This window comes from Scleropages formosus, chromosome 5 (genome assembly GCF_900964775.1).
Source record: "Scleropages formosus chromosome 5, fSclFor1.1, whole genome shotgun sequence".
Classification (NCBI taxonomy): Eukaryota; Metazoa; Chordata; class Actinopteri; order Osteoglossiformes; family Osteoglossidae; genus Scleropages; species Scleropages formosus.
The window spans coordinates 13,654,408-13,672,806 of NC_041810.1; the positions used below are offsets into that span (position 1 = coordinate 13,654,408).

General features: G+C 48.3%; 1 protein-coding gene across 1 annotated transcript in view; it reads right to left on the reverse strand.

The window, feature by feature from the left end:
• The window catches only part of LOC108938831 (B-cell scaffold protein with ankyrin repeats-like), a 36,307-nt gene that overhangs the window by 14,370 nt on the left and 3,538 nt on the right, over positions 1–18,399 (reverse strand). The window contains exons 3-7 of the mRNA XM_018759780.1: positions 16,660–16,757; positions 14,472–14,610; positions 14,182–14,327; positions 11,296–11,410; positions 7,837–8,033 (exon numbers count right to left, since the gene is read on the reverse strand). Coding sequence (XP_018615296.1) covers positions 7,837–8,033; positions 11,296–11,410; positions 14,182–14,327; positions 14,472–14,610; positions 16,660–16,757 — 695 coding nt within the window. The remainder of the gene's footprint in view (positions 1–7,836; positions 8,034–11,295; positions 11,411–14,181; positions 14,328–14,471; positions 14,611–16,659; positions 16,758–18,399) is intronic.

An 18,399-nucleotide genomic window follows, 5' to 3' on the forward strand; every position in this document is an offset into this window, starting at 1 on the left:
ACGACAGCGGTTCTCGTTAATAGTCGCAGGTGCGTGCTGATGACGCGCAAACTGGGCTAATCAAGATGTTCCGTTTGCTCAGCGGTATGAAGCATTTGCATGATTTGCCATATTTCGCAGTCCAATTTAATGTAATTTCAATTTACTGAGGGAAGTTTGATTCATTAGGACTTTTAACAAACTTCCATATTTAGTTACCAAGTGTCATGCCAGCCGCACCTGCGGGCAATCCAGACGCTCGAGTATAAAGGACAGAACCAGAGCGGATCACGGAACCTCTTATGAGCCACCGCAACCAGTGCTTCGTATCCTGTGCTCAAGTCGCTGTGTTTCCCTGCTCCTTTCTCCTGGCCACCCCTGACATCTCCTTTGGCTCCCTGCCTTGTGCTCCAGTCCTCGACTTTGATTACCGAACGGCCTGTTTTGAACGACGATTCCGAATCGAGCGAACCCTGACTGTCCCCGACCGTTCCGTGGATTTCCCCTCACAATAAAAGCACCTGCTTCTGAGTCCGTTGCGTACGATATGACACTTAGTTACTTAAGAGACTTGCTTGTTCACCTTGTCATAACCATAGGAGTGTTCTGGTCAAAGGGACAATAGCAGAGATCCTCATACGAAATAAAGCCCAGTTAACTTAAGCCCAATTCCTTAACCACTAGGCTACCTGCAAACACACGCACACACACTCGCACAAGCTGCTTGTCCCGAGCGGGGTTGCAGCAAAGCGGAGCCTAACCTGGCAGCACAGGGCATAAGGCTGGAGGAGGAAGGGACACGCCCAGGACGGGACGCCAGTCTGTCTCAAGGCACCCCAAGCAGGACACGAACCCCAGACCCACCGGAGAGCAGAACCCTGCCAAACCCGCTGCGCCACCGCAACCCCTACCTGCAAGCAGTGTATAATAAACACAGCTGAACATTTCCATGATGTGGTGTGAACGCCATATTCCGGCATAACCCGCAAAAGTAAAACAGTTTATATCACAGTGTTTTACATGGAGGGCTCAGAAGCAAAGCCAGGAACCTGCTGAGAATGATTTAGGAACAATTCACTTGTCAGGGGTGGCAGCATGATGGACCGCAGTGGCACGCAGTAAGGAAGTCCTCAGAGAGCAACCGCTCACCCCGGAGCTGTGACTCACGCTCAGCTGCCTTGTCACCTCACGTTGCAGATTGGAGTGCTGTTTTAACAGGTGGGGAACAGCTGGCTCCCCGCTTCCTTGTGGACCACAGGAGGGGTGCGCCTGGGACATCGTGGGCTGACATCCTCCCTCCGGCGGGAATCACCTGGCTCCCAGTGTAACCACAGTCATTTGTTACCGGTTTACTATAATTATTCTTGTCACCAGTTGTGTGACGGGAAACCTCCCCAGGTGTCACGGGTGCAAGGTGTCAAATACTTCCATGTAGTGACAGGACTTGACACTTGAACATCAACAGCCGTGTGGAGTGACCTGTTCTTCTAAAGAGCATGGAAGACAGAGCAGGAAAGGACCCAAGATGACCACAAGGAGAACACCACCGAGCCATACCGCCCCAGGACTCAACCCTAGTCTACTGCACGCCTGCCACGAACTGTTGTGCTGTCTGAGTAGTAGAGCCGAAAAACAACATCCCTAGTGTTTGATGAGGTCATTAACAAGTTTAATTATAACTAGTCGGGGTGTCTTGCTTTCAAGCATCTTGTCATAGTTCATGACCTCATACTGGAATGACCAGCCATGCCAGTGTTTCATGTTTTTTTTTTTTTTTGCTTTTTTTCTGTTTTTAAGAAAGAAAAAAGGCTAAGTGGAACACAGAATGTTTTTTTTTAAATATCACTTTACTTCAGCTTTTTGAACTCATTTACTTGCACACAATGTTAGTTGTTTTGAAATAAAGATTTGCCGTGGAGTGTCATAAATGCTATGCAGTGTAACTGAAGCAGTGCTGAATACACAAATTGTTGTTCATATTTATAAAGTGTAATATTTACTGTACATGTAGCAAGATTACTGTTGTGACTGATCTTTTAAAAAAAGTTGTATATATGATACATTGAAATGACTGGTCAATCACATGACTGGTCAAGTGAAGATGAAGCATCTCCAAATAATTGGCTTTGCTGAATAGGAGTCTTTCCCTCTTGTGTTTAATGAGGTCTTGGATCTGAGTGTTCAGCAAGGGAGAGACTTAGAAACAATGCTCTGCTGTCCTGGATGTATTAAATGTTCACGTGGGTCTATTTTTCACAATAAACCTTGGATGAACCTGAGGCCACACAGTCCAGCCCAACTCGGTGAAACAACATGGAAGGAAACAAAGGCAGAGAGGAATTACACTGTAATCAGCATCAGCGAAAAATCAGCACAATAATTTCCATATGTAATATACCACATTTCTCAAGGAGCGCTGACTACGATTAAAACATTGCATAATGAAGCATGGACTGATGTTACCAGCTTGTTACATGGTAAATAACAAGAGTCATCAACTCATTATTGTCCCTTTTCAGTTCTTGGTCTCCCTGATGATGCTGTCCATCAGCCAGCAAGTGACATGCCGCAGTGTCATACCTGAACTCTGTGTTGGACAAATCTGAGTGGCCAGTTGACTCACTCAGCTGCCCCGCGAATTGCCACCTTGAGCACCTGGACACCCAGGGGTCTGGCCCCTGTTGTCATGGTGACCTGGGAAAAACACTGACTGCCCAGTTGCTGTGATCCACTGTTGCAAGACTCTTACTTTTAGGCTGTAACTTGTAAGGAGCCTCTATTGTAGTATAAATCCCCACGGCTCTGAGAGCGAGCAAGAGGGTGATTGATGACGTCTGGAAACATTTCAAAGAACCTGGTACCCCCACCCTGTCATTCAGGAGCTTACTGATCAATGACTCCTCAAATTGATGGAAGTAGCGTAAGACGGAGCTGGCCCTGCTTGGCTCTGCCCACAGCCGCCTCTTGCCATAGGGCCTTTTGGAAGTTCTTTAATGGCTCTTAGGTCCAGAGATGCATAGAGACCGGTTTACTCTGGCAAGTGTACTTAACCAGCACTGTGTCCCAACAGGCTGTTTTTAGCAGAAGACCTCAGCAAGATTTCACAGACACCTGAGGCCCACTGAGAGATTACGGATGGGGAGGGAAAGTGAAAACTGTTATGCTATGTTGAGATAACATCTTATACTTCACATCAGTGCTTCACATGTCTCCGCTTTGTAAATGGACTATCAGAAGGGGCCACTCCATCAAAGGCGGGGAAGCACTCTATCTGTCTTTCTAAAAAAAAAAAAAAAAAATGACGCAGGTCTATGGAGTCGAGTCACAAAGGGCCCGTTTTGCCTAGTTTTATCCTTTAGGCTTACTAATTTATCCCATTACAGCTATCGGAAACGCGGTGGCAAACGGGAAAGGCTGGTGCCTCGGACTCTTGGACTACGAGTTTGGATATGGGTTTGAATCTGGCTCGGAGTATACGTGTACGCATCATGTTCAAGGACGGGTTTTAGGTGAAATGATGACTTGTTTGCTGTTAGCATGTGTTACATTGCTCTGCCATACAAATGGGTGAATGATAGTAGGTAGTTCAGGCCTGTGTGCCTCACACTGTAAGTCTCTTTGAGATTGGTGCCAAGGAATTTAAGAGATATCGTCTTCAGGGTTAGGAGAACCGGGTGTCCCGCGCTCCCCTGTGGACATCTCATCTCTGGTCTTCTTGCTGGGATTTTGTTCTTCCTTCCAGCTGTTTTATCGCTGTTTTGTTCTTTTATTCAGTGGGACGTTGTACTTGAACGGCTTCTCAGAGGTCAACTGAGAACTTTAGAAGAGTTGGTGCTCTTGATCACCACTCTGTATGTGCCTTGGTATCAACCATCTTCAACAGCGACATTCCCAGCCCCTAATGTTATGCTGCCTCGTTCATGCTCCACAGTACCTCAGTGTCCTTTCTAGAGAGAAAACATCTCACATCACATCCTGAGAACTTACTGACCATAACAAAGCTGAGGTCCAGATGTTACTGGTTTTTAAGGATTGTGCTGGAAATCACTGGAGGTTTTGCTAGTTGCTGTATTCAACTCAGTGAAATTGTTGCCCTTTTCGCACATGTTCAAGCCCTGATATTAAGTCTCTTAGCAGGTTATAACCTCCAAGTGTTCAATTGGGGTAAAAGTTCTTCTTAAGTGCCACAGAGACAATGTTGACTTTCGTTGACTTTGTGTACAGACAGTCTCCAGAATATCCTGTTGTACACTTGTGTTGAATGCTTTTTCTATTGTCACTGACCTGAGTCCATCCATCTGGATGTTTGTTGTCCATCTTGTGTTTTTTTGCAAAAATCCAACCTTCTCACAAGGAGTCCAAAGTATGAAAGCCTCAGTATCATCATTTGTTCTTCCAGTGACGGTTCTGGCTTCATTTGGTCCAACATCCATCTGTTTGTTTTCCTGGCTGCCCTTCTTTTTTCAAGTCCAGCTTTACAAACGTGCATTCAAGAAACATTTTACCTCAGTTAAGGTTAATTTTTTTTTATAATCTGAAATTTGAAAGGAGTGCCATAACATAGCTTTGTTAACCTCGTCTTACATCCTGCGATTCTTGGGATAGGCTCCGAACCACCGCAGAACTTGATTGTTAAATGGATAGATGTTGCGGTGTCCTACTAGAGCAGGAGCAATCATCTTCGGTCGTGACACTAATATTATCCCCACTGTTAAGATGAACATCTGGAGGTGTTCCATGTAGCCCTGCCTCACCGTTAGTGGAAATGATGCGCCCGTTGAATGATGCCACCTGTATCCAAGTAACAACGGCTGCTGCATTGTCACAGGTTCTTGAGACGATATCTCGCTATGGGTTATAAATTGTGGCCTGACTAATGTGGGGGAGGGAGGCCCGTGGCTCAGGGCAGTGGTAATGAAAGCCAATCACCATGCGGACGGGGGCCCTCCCACACAGCACTACGAGGACTCTGGGAGATGTGGAGAGCGAAGCTCGTGCTCACATCTTTTAAACACTTGTATACCGTGGGTGCGGAAGGTGGTGGTGTGTGCATTGGAACCTAATTAAGGTTAGGAGAATATGCAGATATTACAGAGAGATGTTTGGAAGGGATCTGCTTTCAGGACACGTGGACAGGAGACTTACACTTCAGTGGTTATCTCCTGATCGGTGAGACTAACAGGTTTGCTCCGGTTCGAGAAGATGGTGGGGGAATTATTGGGGGTCTAGGGCACATGGCACAGTCTCAGCTGGAATTACCGCGGTTGTGAGGAGAGGAAAGGCTTTGGTACCAGAGGACACTCGAGGGGTGGGGGGAAGCTACTCGGCAGCGAACTTTGAAGGACCCGGTGAAGATTTTTGCTCTCTGTGTTTGTTTTGGGGCCCGAGGCAGGCACCGGGTGAACCGGAACAGTCCGGCAAACTGCTGGGGGTTGGGATTACAGCTGAGGACATGAAATGTTGCTCTGACACGTCAGCGCTAAAAGTGCCGTGTTACTGTGCAGCTTTCCGGTGGTGCTTATTCTGTCACTCCAGATTTTCGAACCCGTCAGCCGCTGTTCCACAGGTCGGTCACAGCGGGACCTTTCTCCACGTCTGCCCTCACTCCACCAACAGCGCACGTGTGATTCGCACGACTTCATGCTCTCTTACAGCGATCGCTAAGGACAGAGGGTTCCACAAAGAAGACCATTAATGTTCTGCTTTGGTGGGAAAAATAAATCCATGTCTGACTCCAAACCAGATGCCTGCTGTGTTATTAATAGTTAACATCAATCGCTGCAACTACATATCATAAGTTTAATTATGGTGGAAAAACCCACACAAAAATACATGAGCAACACAAAATGCGATGTGTGTGAAAGTAGGTGGCGATCGGAGACGCATGCGGGAGGAGAGGGAAGCCGGCCGGTTTTTGCCTGTTTCGCCGGGTTCTCTCTGGAGGCGCCGACACAGTGTCGACCCACCTTGTTTGAGACACGTGGCAATCTTTTTGGGGTGGGGGGAGTGGGGGGTGTCTGCCGTACATCTGTGGCCCGCCGATTTGACAACGCGGAGTCCCCCAGCAGGTGTCTGGTCTTTGGCTGCAGCTTGGGGACGGCTGGCGCGTGGGCCGCCTGAGGCCTGCCGGGACATGTGGACACCGCGCAGGGGACGACGGCACCGCGCGTGCAGCAACGAGAACGGCATTTTGTGTTTACTATCATCGCTAATACTCCTCCGGCACACATGAAGGACACGGTGATCGGCAGCTGGTGTTTCCGGAGCCGGAAACGGCGATCCCTGAGCGCGGCGGGCCGGGGGATCCACGCGAGCATCTCTGGTCGGCGTTCCTACCCTTCGTTTATGTGGCCGCGCTCCCTGCTCCAGTTTATTTGCAGAAGGGGAACTGCAGCCTTGAAGAACAGCTTAATTGTAGGCCCCTTTGCGGTTTAATAGATGCAGGGATACATATTTGCATAATGATCTGAACCTGCTCCTGTTCGTCATCAGTCACCAGCTATTATGCTCTATTACTTCTCGATGACCTTTCCTACGCCGCCCTCAGCGAGTGCTGGAGGAGTGCCGTGACCCGCGTCAACGTGCTGCGAAGGCTTTCCGGCTTCGCCGTCCTCGCTGACCTTTGCCCTCGCGACACTTTCCAAACACTGCTTCAGCGTCTTCAGCTGCCTTGAGGGCGGGAATTTGATTGGCTTTCCGAGTTTCGCGTCTGCCGCTCGTTTCGCTCGCCGGAAAGTTGGTTGAGGATGTGGATTTGCACCCGAACCAGAGCAAGTGATGTGTACTCCGCAGTGACGTGAGCAAGAGGGAACGCGTGCTCCGCGTGACGATCGGGCCTCACGCTCAAAGTAGAGCGGAATGCGCTGACCCCTCTCCTAGAGCATAGTGACAGCGCCGTTGAAAAGCAGGTGGCGTCGCAAGCCAACCCGGGTCTTCGAAAGCCCTCTCCTTCTCATCTCTGCGTCCGAACACCTTTCCTCACGTTTGCCCCCGGCGCGGGCTTGTACGGGCCGCTCTGCGGTACACGCGAGGGGCGGCCGGGCTCAAACCTGCGCAGTTTTCGAGAGCTGGGGGAGGCAGGGAAAGTTTTCATCTGTATGATAATGGCTGACGTGTCAAGAGGATTTACATTTATTCCTGTGGGTGGAATTTCGCCCACGTCGCAGCGCCGAGCGCAGCCGCGTGTGCAACGCGCTGCAGCGCTGCCAGCCGGAGCAGCCCGCCGACTGCGTTTCGGCAAAACATATCTCCTTTCTGCATTTGGCGGCAAAAAGTACGCGAAGTACGCGTTCAGGGGGCAGCGAAAACCACAGAATGGCAAATAAAGCATAACACGATATTCCTGTGGTGTTCTCGAAACTACTCCGCTTTCTCGTCCAAGAATGGCTGGATGTGATTTTGCGAAGGAACTGTCTCCGCTGAGCTTTAAGGAAGGACTTTTCTGTTCATGTGCGCAACAACACGGCAAATTGCCACCTCCTGCCAACACTAATCGCTCTTACATTAATCAGGCGCTTTAATTTTTTTCCCGGCACGCTAGCCTGTTCCAACAGGAGTGCTCTCGTTTTCGTAGGAGCAGCCGGCAGGGGGGGCGCCGCCGCCGTTGTCCGGGAAGGAAGAGTGTTTTGAAGAGGGCAGGGAAAGAGCGCGGCGCCGCGTCTTGCTTCCGAATGGCGCTCAAGCCGCTGCTGTGCTGAAATTTGCTGAAACCGTGTTTTGTTTAGGCGAGTCACACACCGTGGACTTCAAAAGCTAAATCGGTGTGTTTGTGTGTGTGAGAGAGAGAGTGAGCGAGAGAGAGAGAGAGAGAGAGAGAGCAAGAGAGAGAGAGATATCACGAAGGGTCGGGCCACTCACCAGTGCCTCCTGCAGGAGGCTGTAGACATGGGCGTGGCCGTGGCTCTTGGCGAGCTTGAGGGGCGTGGCCCCGTGCCGGTTGGCGACGTGGAGAGCCCGCTGGGCGCCCGGGCACTGCAGCAGCGCGCCGGTCAGATCTCGCAGGCCGTTTTCGGCAGCAAAGTGGAGGAGTGTGGGAATGTCCTTGGGGTGCTTCTCTGTGAGAGGAGGCATTGGACTCGGTGAGGAGAGGAGCTCAATATCTGTGTGTGTGTGTGTTTGCTTAACCTCCCTTTTAAAAAAGCGATTTTAGCATTTGACTGAAAACACACAGAACTCTTAACTGTAACCTGAACTCAGTGGTGTAACTCACTTGTTCAGAGGTACCGAGTGATCGCAGACCAACCGATTTTGTCCATCTTTAATTAGCGCTTGCGGGAATTGAAAGCCAACATGCGGTCCTTGCTACATAACCCACGACACATCATGGTCGGTGTCCCCCCGCAAGGCCGCCCGCGGTGACAGCAGATGACGAGCTGCGGGGCCGCGAATGACACACGTCATTTTGGACGTTTCTCTCCCAGAGCAGAGTTCGGTTCAGTCCACCACGTGTTCACAAAACATCTCCAAGAAGACCTGCGGCGATAAATTCAGATTTTACACGTGCAGCATGTGGCGGCAGGTGGCGCACTGGTTCGAGCTGCTGCGTTGCGGTTGAAGAACCTTGGTTCAGATCTCACCTCCTGCTGCAGGGCCCTTGGTTGAGGTACTTAACGCTGAACTGAAACGGTAACAATTACCCAGCTCTGGTGATGTGGAGTGGGTGAATCGGTGTAAGTAGCGTAGTATACAAAGTCTAACAGTGAGCCTGGAGAAAAGCGTCAGATGAATGAGTATAAATAATCATTAATTTGACGAGTTCTCTCTGGGGGCACTGTGGGCACCCCCTGCGAAGTGCCGTGTGGAGTAAGAGCCTGTAAGCGGTTTATCCTTGAACGAGGTGCGTAACATGCCATATCAACTTTGATACATTTAAACCACATGCGTGACATTGTTGAGCTCCTGGTCACGAATGCGTTATCCGTCCTTCCCCGAAGACATCCCGATCGATCAAGCGTAGAACCTGACTTGCTCGGCCGCGCTGGGGTCGAAGCCCCGTTTCCGCATGCGCTTTTCACATTTTTTGCTCAATAAATATTTCTTCATTGCTTTCCAGAGCATGAATGTTTCACGGGTTCTGCTGGCTGTGTTTTATTTTAGAACTGATAGTGCTCATTGAAGCGAGGAAGCTTGTTTGGATTCCAGCTCTTCAGTTGTCTAACAAGCTGGCAAAAGGCTGTTATTAGTAATAACCAGCAACAATATTGGGCCAAATCTCTGAAATGGCTAAATGCAGTTAATTGGAGCATGCAATTAGACTGTCTCTCTACCCCCAGTGCCACACAAATTCAAATTATCAATACACTTGTCACTAAACACTCATTATTGCCGAGATATAATGAACTAAAGAAGTACACGCACACACACACATTTTCGGAACCGCTCGTCCCATACGGGGTTGCGGGGAACCGGAGCCTACCCGGCAACACAGGGCGTAAGGCCAGAGAGGGAGGGGACATACCCAGGACGGGACGCCAGTCGGCCACAAGGTACCCCAAGCGGGACTCAAACCTCAGACCAACTGGAGAGCAGGACCCGGTCCAACCCACTGCACCACCGCACCCACCTAGTTAATAACTCTTTTGACATAATTGATAAAGGTTATAGTGACAGAATTTGGCAGAAATGTAAACATTGTTAAAATAAATTACTTTCACCCCTGTTAGTGTATAAATTTAGAAGATCATATTCAAGTCCTCAGTGCTCTTATCATACTTGTATATCAAGGCCAGCAAGTTGGGATGGGGTTGGAGTGATCAAATATATTATTGCTCTTATCCGTGCCACCTTTATTAGCAGAGACTATTTCTCCAGTGTCCCAGGACAGAGTTATGAAGTGCATAATTCAAATTAATCTAAAGGTCAAATTAAAACTGGCTTCCCAAGAGTCCTTGTTGTCATTTCTTTGTTTTTACACAAGAGCCACAGATTAAATAAAAGTGCGTGACCCTTTATGGGTCTGGAAGTAATGTAGGACTAGGAAAGCAAAGGCATGAGCGAGTGCTGTTAAAAGTAATTTAGAAAATTAATTCAGAAACAGGAATTAAAGAGAAATAAAAGCAATCTGTCTGTCAGAATAACCTGCGCTACATTTTCTGTGCTAACGGGTTGGTTGTTGGTTTGAGTCCCGTTACCTGCACTGCTGTGTGCTGTGTTCTTTGTAATAGTGAAGGTGCCCGGTCTGACAAGTGGCTCTTGCACTGCTGTCGTCTTGTGGCCCATTAGGTACCCAGATGCCACACTCAGAGAACGCGTCCCCTAATTGCTCCTCTGTGGCCCCCAGTAAACGGAGACCCCCGCTGCGAGAGCGCTGTGTTTTTTCCGATGCCAAATTATAAGCACGATGCTACAGTGATTAACGATGCTTTGTGTGTGTGTGTGTGTGTATGTGTGTGTGTGTGTGTGTGTGTGTGTGTGTGTGTGTGAGAGAGATGGAGTGATTCGTCTCGCGGATGATATTGCTTTTGTGTCGCACTGTTAAACCCCCACTTCCTGCCCCTTCAGAAAAATTGCTTGCATGGTGTCGGGACCCAAACACCTAATGGAGCGAAAAAGAAGAGGCCAGTTTCCCTCCCATTTCAACAGCAGTAGGTGATAGTGATCCAGGCTGGAATGTAAAAAGTAATTTGATCATTTGTCATCAAACATAATTTAGTATTAAAATAAACCCTCTAAATGTTGCATTTGAATTTATTGTAATGTTTCCATTTATCATTGCACAGAAAAAGAATCTGAAAGTTATTAATGTACAGAGTGGGTTTCAACAGCTGTTTGTCATAGAGAAAATATCCAAACTTGCTGTTGCTGCTTAAGACACTTTAATTTTTCTTCATAGCAAACACAATATTACAGACATTTGTGGCTGAAATGTGACTCAGAAAACAGAGGAGCGGGGAGCCCTTTGCCCGCAGGGCTCATAACCGCAGAGTGAGTCGCACATTTGATGTTTCTGTTACTTAAAGGTGTGAAAGACCACCTGGGCTGATGCATGGAGACCTCCATCGACCCGTGCACTTGAAATCAGCTCTGGATCCCTGGTGCTCACATGTGCAGAGAAATATTAACCTTTTTATGTGTTTCCTGCTGGTGCCAGTGTGTCACACTAAGTCACCGCTGGCTGATTTGATTTCCAGTCAACCCTAGGTTTGAATCCCCACACCCTACTACTGTACCCTTGACGAAAGAGTGGGAAACAATAATCAGTTTCGGGGATTGATGCTGAAGAGAGGTTTGGTCTCCTTTGTTTGCGAAGGCAGCGGAGCTCGCGGACACACGGCCCCAGCAGGACCGGCGGTTTGCGATAGGAACGCGGAGCCCTACCTGCTCCGTGGCCCCCCTCGCCTTGCAGGGCCTGAAAACCCCCAGCCGGCATGCGCTCGATCAGCGCGGACGCCAGGATCTGGTCGAGCCTCTCGGCGGAGGAGGTCTGGAAGGCCTGAAAACACGGAGAAAAGCCGTGACATCTTCCGCCTTCGACGAGGAGCTGGATGGGGAGCAGATCTCCTCCTTCACAAAAAATGAGACTGAGTGTCCACTCAGCAGTGCGGCGCACACACACACACGCACACACACACACACACGTTCTGTTTCCAACAGTCTCATAAAGCGTCACCGCAGAAATATGTGAATCTGGAAATCGGAGAAGACAATGATGAACAATATGCAAATTTAAATCCACTCAAACTTTGTAGTGTTGTAGTTTTCTTCATGCATAGATCCGCAACTGCACTTCGAGTAGACATAATAACTGGAAATTAAATACTTAAAAAAGATATATTTCAAAAATATGTTTATAAAAGTGGCTTCTGAATCATGATTTATATTGTCTGGGTCTGTATACTAGATATTAAACATTTTCAGGCTTGTATTTCCTTATAAAATATTTAAGTTGTAACTCACAAAACACAAATCTGTTGTTTCTAGAAGGTTCTGAGCCATTGAAATTGACGGATAATAGGTAGCAGCTGCGTGAAACGCTCCGTTTATTATATTTTCACTAAATGGTTCTTGCCACATTAATAAGTAATGAGCTTAGTGATTTATCTTTGAGTGATTGATAGTTCCACCCAGTGACCAGTTCTTGAACCCCCTGGGCACGTTTGTGTCACTGAAGCTTTGCAACGTGTGTGTGTGTGTGAGAGAGAGAGAGAGAGAGAGAGAGAGAGAGAGAGAGAGAGAGAGAGAGAGAGAGAGAGAGAGAGAGAGAGAGAGAGAGAGAGAGAGAGAGAGAGAGAGAGAGAGAGAGAGAGAGAGAGGGTGTTTCGCCCTTGTCATGGACTGCGGATTAATGTCTCCCGTTTGATGAAGAGTGACAACGAAATGCGTACAGGTGTCTGAGATGTATCGTGATGACATTCTGATGAAGACAGTTGGGTTCTCAGGGTTCTGATTGCTCTAATGGTCAAACTGAGACGACATTTCTATAGGGTTTGTGTTCCTGTGTTGCCGTTTCCTGAAGATTCACGCAGCCTGATTGTTTGTCTTTAGGTTCTGCAGAAAGCTGGTCCGTACCTGTCCCATCCTCCACCTCCATGCTCCATACAAACTATGGTTCGGTGGATTTGTTCAGCCCTTCATCGCAGATATGGACGAACGCAGATGCAGAACGCGAAAGCCTTTTTGCTCAGATCTGAGCTGGTGGATCCGTCCATGACGGGCTCATTTCTCCTCTGTTTCTCATTTTCTCCCAAGCGCTCAGAACAGACTTGCCACCACATCTGCAGCAGTAACCACGGGTACTGGGTGGCCCCAAGCGGGAGAGTGTGAGGAGCGTCGGAACCCGAGTAGCCCGCGTAGCAGCCGGTGGAACTGAACACAACTGACAGGTGGGATGTGAACGGCGAGGATGTGCAGACATTTGACTGACGCACCGTGGTATCTCACCGTCAAGGAATAAGAGCTCTTGGAAGTAATGAAAGCAATATTTCAGCACATCATGGCACGAAGACTAGGCCTTTAAGTCTCATAACTATCAGCATTACTTTTCGGGATGTAGAGTAACATCCGGTCCGTGAAAAGATGTGATTCGTGGAGGGTGCGTCCCAGGATTTTGACTTGTATTGTGTTTCTGAACGCAAACAGCCCAGAGACACTTTGTTGTAAAGAGCGTTTTAAACTAACAAGAACCACCGTTTACTGTCGTCTCGGAGTCAGGGATACAACTTAAGTGTCTAGTTTTAACCTAGGCGTAACAGACGGGGGAGGGACACATGTACCCCAAGTATGGAAGCCAGCTTAATTTGACACCCTCTGTATTTGTGTATCTTGTATAACTCCATTTACTACTTCTGCTAATATTCTTTTTGGTTCCTCAATACTTGCCAAGTTATTATGACTCATATCACTTTTTATAAATTGAATATTGTGCCAGAATATTTAATACCAAAGGTAGGATGTGTTGGGTAATACTGACTTACAAACATCCACCCATCTATTAGCAGTAACCACTTTTTTAGTGCAGGGTTACAGTGGTCCAGAGCCTATCCTTGGAAGACAGGGTAAAAGGCTGGGTACAACCTGAATGGGACATCAGTCCACCACATGGCACTCACTCTCTCTAGAGACCTTTCAGGGCTATTTAGAGTCATCAGTCCACCCGAAACACAGCCCTTCATACTGAGGGAGGCAACCAGGTCGCCTGAAGGAAAGCCACATGACTATGGGGAGATTTAACCATCCAAAGCTGTAGCCCAGGAGGTATGAAGCACTATGGCTAGCCACGGCACAACCATGTCGTGCTCCAAATTTGCAACCAAATAAAATATTTATATGTATAGCAGTGTTGCTTGTCATGTGCAGGGTGCGGTGAAAGGGGGTTGCTCTTAGCCGGCAGTGTTCAAATGTTGTGAGTCACCTTGTTCTGTTGCAGCCGCTGGCAATTAGGCTCGCTGGGTAAAAGCCATTCGGTAACAAAAACACTTTAAAGTATTGGAAAATACGCACGACGGTGTCCATTTCAGCGTAACGTGTTTTCTCGGCCTGCATAGCACCAGCAATTGCTGAACCGCAATAATGCCATTATGGGCACATTTTTGTGCACTGCACACAACTGTAAGCACATTAAGCTCCTGCCAGCACCAGGTCATGGGGAAAGGGGCATGCTAACATGCTGGCGAGTGTTTGCTTGTTTGATTTGTTTGGCAGCACTATAGTCCTGGGTGGTGTATGTGTGTGTGACCTGAATACTGGCACCTGCAGTCTTCTCACCTGATGCATGAACTCAATGGGGTCGGCGGCCTTCCTCAGCAGCAGTGCCACCTCGTTCATGGTGGAGTAATACTGGAGCTTGCCCTTTGGCCCCATGGCCACGTCCCCAAAGCGTAGGGTCACGTCCACTGTCCCTGCCGGGAGGTCTGCAGCAGATGGACAAAAGAACCGAACCACGCATCTTTTGCAGTGAACGTTTTTGGTGGAATTCGTCGACTCTTGTAAACTAGTTACCGGACCATGATGGAGCTCTGCTGCCAAGAGATGGAGGGATGACCAGATCTTCTCACCTGGAGCTTTCACCTCCAGAACATGCTTGTTCCACACCACAGGTGTGACTTCCACCCTCTTTTGGTCGCAGTGGAACTCCACGGTGGTGTCTTGGACAGGCAGCACATCTCGCAGCAGAACGTAGACGTTCCCTGGGCTCTGCGGCGTGGAGCAGAAGAAACAGTTGAGCACAGGATGCTCCCTGCCATTCGGGAGTTGGAAGTGTTTGACCGTGGTGTGCATTTTTGCAGATACTTGGTGTACTTTCCCTTTGCTTCTACAATCTGGTGAGTGACTTGAACCTGCTGTCAAGCGAGATTTTCGAACCTCACTTTGGTGGCGCAGTGGGTTGGACCGCAGTCCTCCTCTTCGGTGGGTCTGGGGTTCGAGTCCCGCTTGGGGTGCCTTGTGACGGACTGGCGTCCCGTCCTGGGTGTGTCCCCTCCCCCTCCGGCCTTACGCCCTGTGTTACCGGGTAGGCTCCGGTTCCCCGTGACCCCGTATGGGACAAGCGGTTCTGAAAATGTGTGTGTGTGTGCACTTTGGGTTCCCCTTTGGACAAAAGGGAGGTGGATTTGGGGTGGTGGAAAAGTAAATTTGGAGATGTGAAGGTTATTGGGTGTTTATGTGTGATATACATGACTGACAACTAGGTCTTGTCAGAGTTCTGGTCTGATTATTCCCTCTCAATTTTGTTTTTATAAAACTCCAATCCCAGTGCTGCCATCTGCATCCTCTGGATGTATGAAATGTGATACATGTGCAAGAATCCCCTTGCTTGATTTTTTTTCTTCTGCCCTTCTCCATCTCGCTGTGCCTTTTTCTCTTTCTCTTTCTCTTTGACTTGCACCACAGCTCAGATTTGCCTGGTGCCTGTGAGCATGGTTGCTCCCTGGGGCCAGACACTCCACTGGGTTGGGTGGAGGTACGCTTCACAGGCCTTGTGTGAAGAGGCATTCACACATGGGACCCAATCCAGCTCTGCACACTTCGTTAGTGTCATTTTGTACAATAGCGGGCGAACCTGCTTTTGGTCAGTGAAGTGAAGTACCTGATCTGGTCTCTCGTTGCCCATCATGAGTGTTTTGTCGCGATCTCGACCAGTTCTGCTTGCAGATGCAATGCTGTCTGGGATTTCTGTTGCTTATGCCTGTGTTTAGAGGTGGGTTTTTATTATCTGGAGTCTGAGGCCAGCAGAATTCTGAGAACTGGGCTCCACTTTTAGGCACAAAATGCAAAACAGTCACTGGCAGGAGAGAGCTCCCTTTAATCATTAACTACCTCCATGCCAGGGGCTATTCCAGTGTGACAGCAGAACAGCGGTCCAGCATTCAATGGATCATGTATTTGATCAATTATTAGTGCGATTCCTGGGACCAGAGTGCCAGAAAGGGAAGTTTCAGCACTTTTTTTCCGTTCCTGCCTAATTTTTGGATCAACGTATACCGTATTTCAGCTCGGCCCGAACTAGAGGATTTGCGTTGAGAAAGTTCCCCTGATGTGTTCATTCATTTACATAGAACACTTCCCCATTTGTCTTACAATATTTGAAGAGTTGGACGCTTGCTGAAGCGGTTCGTATGATGTGCCCTTGCTCAAAGGTACAACACGTGCACTCGTCCCGTGATTTAAACTATCACAAACGAACCCTCAGCCACCGTCCTGTTCCTTAACCACTGCTGTAGTCTGCAGCATGATAAGAGACAAGAGTAGCAATAAAAGGTCCCTATGTTGCACTAGGTGCTATAATGCATGTAAATCATGACTACAGAGCAGGAGATAAAAGCAGCGTGGAATAAAGATATGTGTGTGCAGAGATGGGAATGCACCTGGAAGCTTACTGAACCACTGGTCTTTCTGTGGTGTATTATCTTCTCGACTCGCCAGGCCTCAGTGCTCGCTCGCAGAGAGCGTGCCCTGGGTGCCCTCGGGTCCCGAGCCATGATATTTCTTAATGGAGATAAGTGGACCTGAAGCTCTTCCACGTACACCTGGATGGCCAACTCGGGTGTGTCATTCACAGATGTGTATGAGAGGATGGCTGAGTTTGCATGGAACTTTCTCTGGGTATAGCTGGGCAGTGAGGCTTAAATATTCATCTTACGATGCCATTAAATGGGTAAAAATGATACTCTGTCTATGAAGGGACATTCCAGCGGGACATAACAAATGTACACGTTCTCACTTACGGTCCTTGGCACCTCTCACCTCACATGGCACCCTAAAGGGAACCACCTGCATGGGAAGCTTGGTCACGGGGGCTCTGGCTGGCTGTTTCCTCTCTGCCGGGATCACCGCCTGTGAGCCTGGGGTTACCCAGGGGGTCAGAGATATAGCGATAGAACAGTCACTTTCTGCGTCAACCCACATTTCCTTTGTTATTGTGAAGCAGAAAAAAACAAATTCTCTGTAACCTTATACACGTTTGCAAATGTGTAAGTACATGCACACGTATAATAGCTTTATACAATCTGTCAATTAAATAAGCAATATTAGACAGTGTCGACAAGCATAATTAAGGGCCAGAACAAAAGACGTCAATGTTTTCCACCCAGCTGCGTTGGTGCCCTGCTGTTAAAACGCTGCGTACCGCATGTACGCAACTTGCAGCGCGGAGGGTGAAGGAAGCATCTGCATCTGCATTTGCATGCACGATGATAGCAGTGAGCTGTGACCCAGAGAGATGGGAGGACATTTGCATGCGATAAGCCATCTGCGCAGGTTTGCATACGAACGCCCCTCCGACATGGCGTGGAAGATGCTTGGACTTAAGGTACTTACACACTCCCAGTAAGGCTGCACACACATTACGTGAGTCAGAGCCACAGGTATAAACATACAAATGCACGCTGTTTACCAAAGTGGCGAATCCTGTTACCATCTTTCCTTAAGGAGAGTTAGAGTAAACTTGTGCACAACCCCACATCCTTTCCCAGCTATGCAATGCTTTGTCCAAGCAGTACTTTTCAGTGGTAGAAGCATCTCTTTGGAGAAAATCAAAATGAGTGAGTCATCAGCTGATCATCCGTTAGTCAAACCTAGGCCGTTGGTCTCAGTGGGTCATGCGAGGTCTGTTCACTAGACTTCACGGTAAAGAATAACGGTCTGTGCGGGACCAGTGAGAAGTGTGAGTCCACGTGGGCTACCTGGACAGCAGCTGTTTGGGACAATCTGAACAGAAGAGTGAAAAACAACACGCAGGTGTCCTACAGTTGTAGGTACTGCTGCAGAAGAGCTGGTGAGATATGGGACCTCATCCCCTCATCAAACTTGTTCACGAAATGCATCGTGGGGAAAAAACTAATTTCAGTCGGGTAGACTCACACTTTACACTGGTACTGTATGTGAGAGGTGCTGTGTGATTTGTGATTTCAGGCCTTACGTTCGCTTGACGATCCCCTTAAGTTGTTCCAGAAGCAGCCCGAGTACGGGACAGCCACTAAGGACCACCTTTCGCTCATATCACCTGTGTATGTGCTGTGCGCACATGGACCTGCTCATGGCCACCATCGTCTGTCTTTCTGAGGTTCACATATGTGGTTTTTCACATCATCCCCATTGGCACTCGGTCACTAATACAAGATTTCGGTGTCCGGGTGTTATTTTGCACGTTTTTATTTCGGGGCCAGAAGTGTTGTCAGTCAAGGTCAGAGTGTTCATCCTTTCCCTCAAGTTTTTCTTTTCTTTGAATCCTTCTGAATTAAAATTGCATTAGACATGTGGCACATTTCATGCATCGCAGTATAATTTCTTATTCTTGAGCATCTGGCTATATTCCCCTCTAGTTTTGTAGAAATGGTGTCTTCCAGCTGGCCGCAGAGATGGATAACGTGCACTCGTCAGACCGAAAGCGGCCTTTTCTTGGGCATACCTCAAACCCTTGTGCCTCGGGCAGAAAGTCGGATCACAAAATAGAAGCCTGAATCTTTCAATAACTTTCTGCTTCAA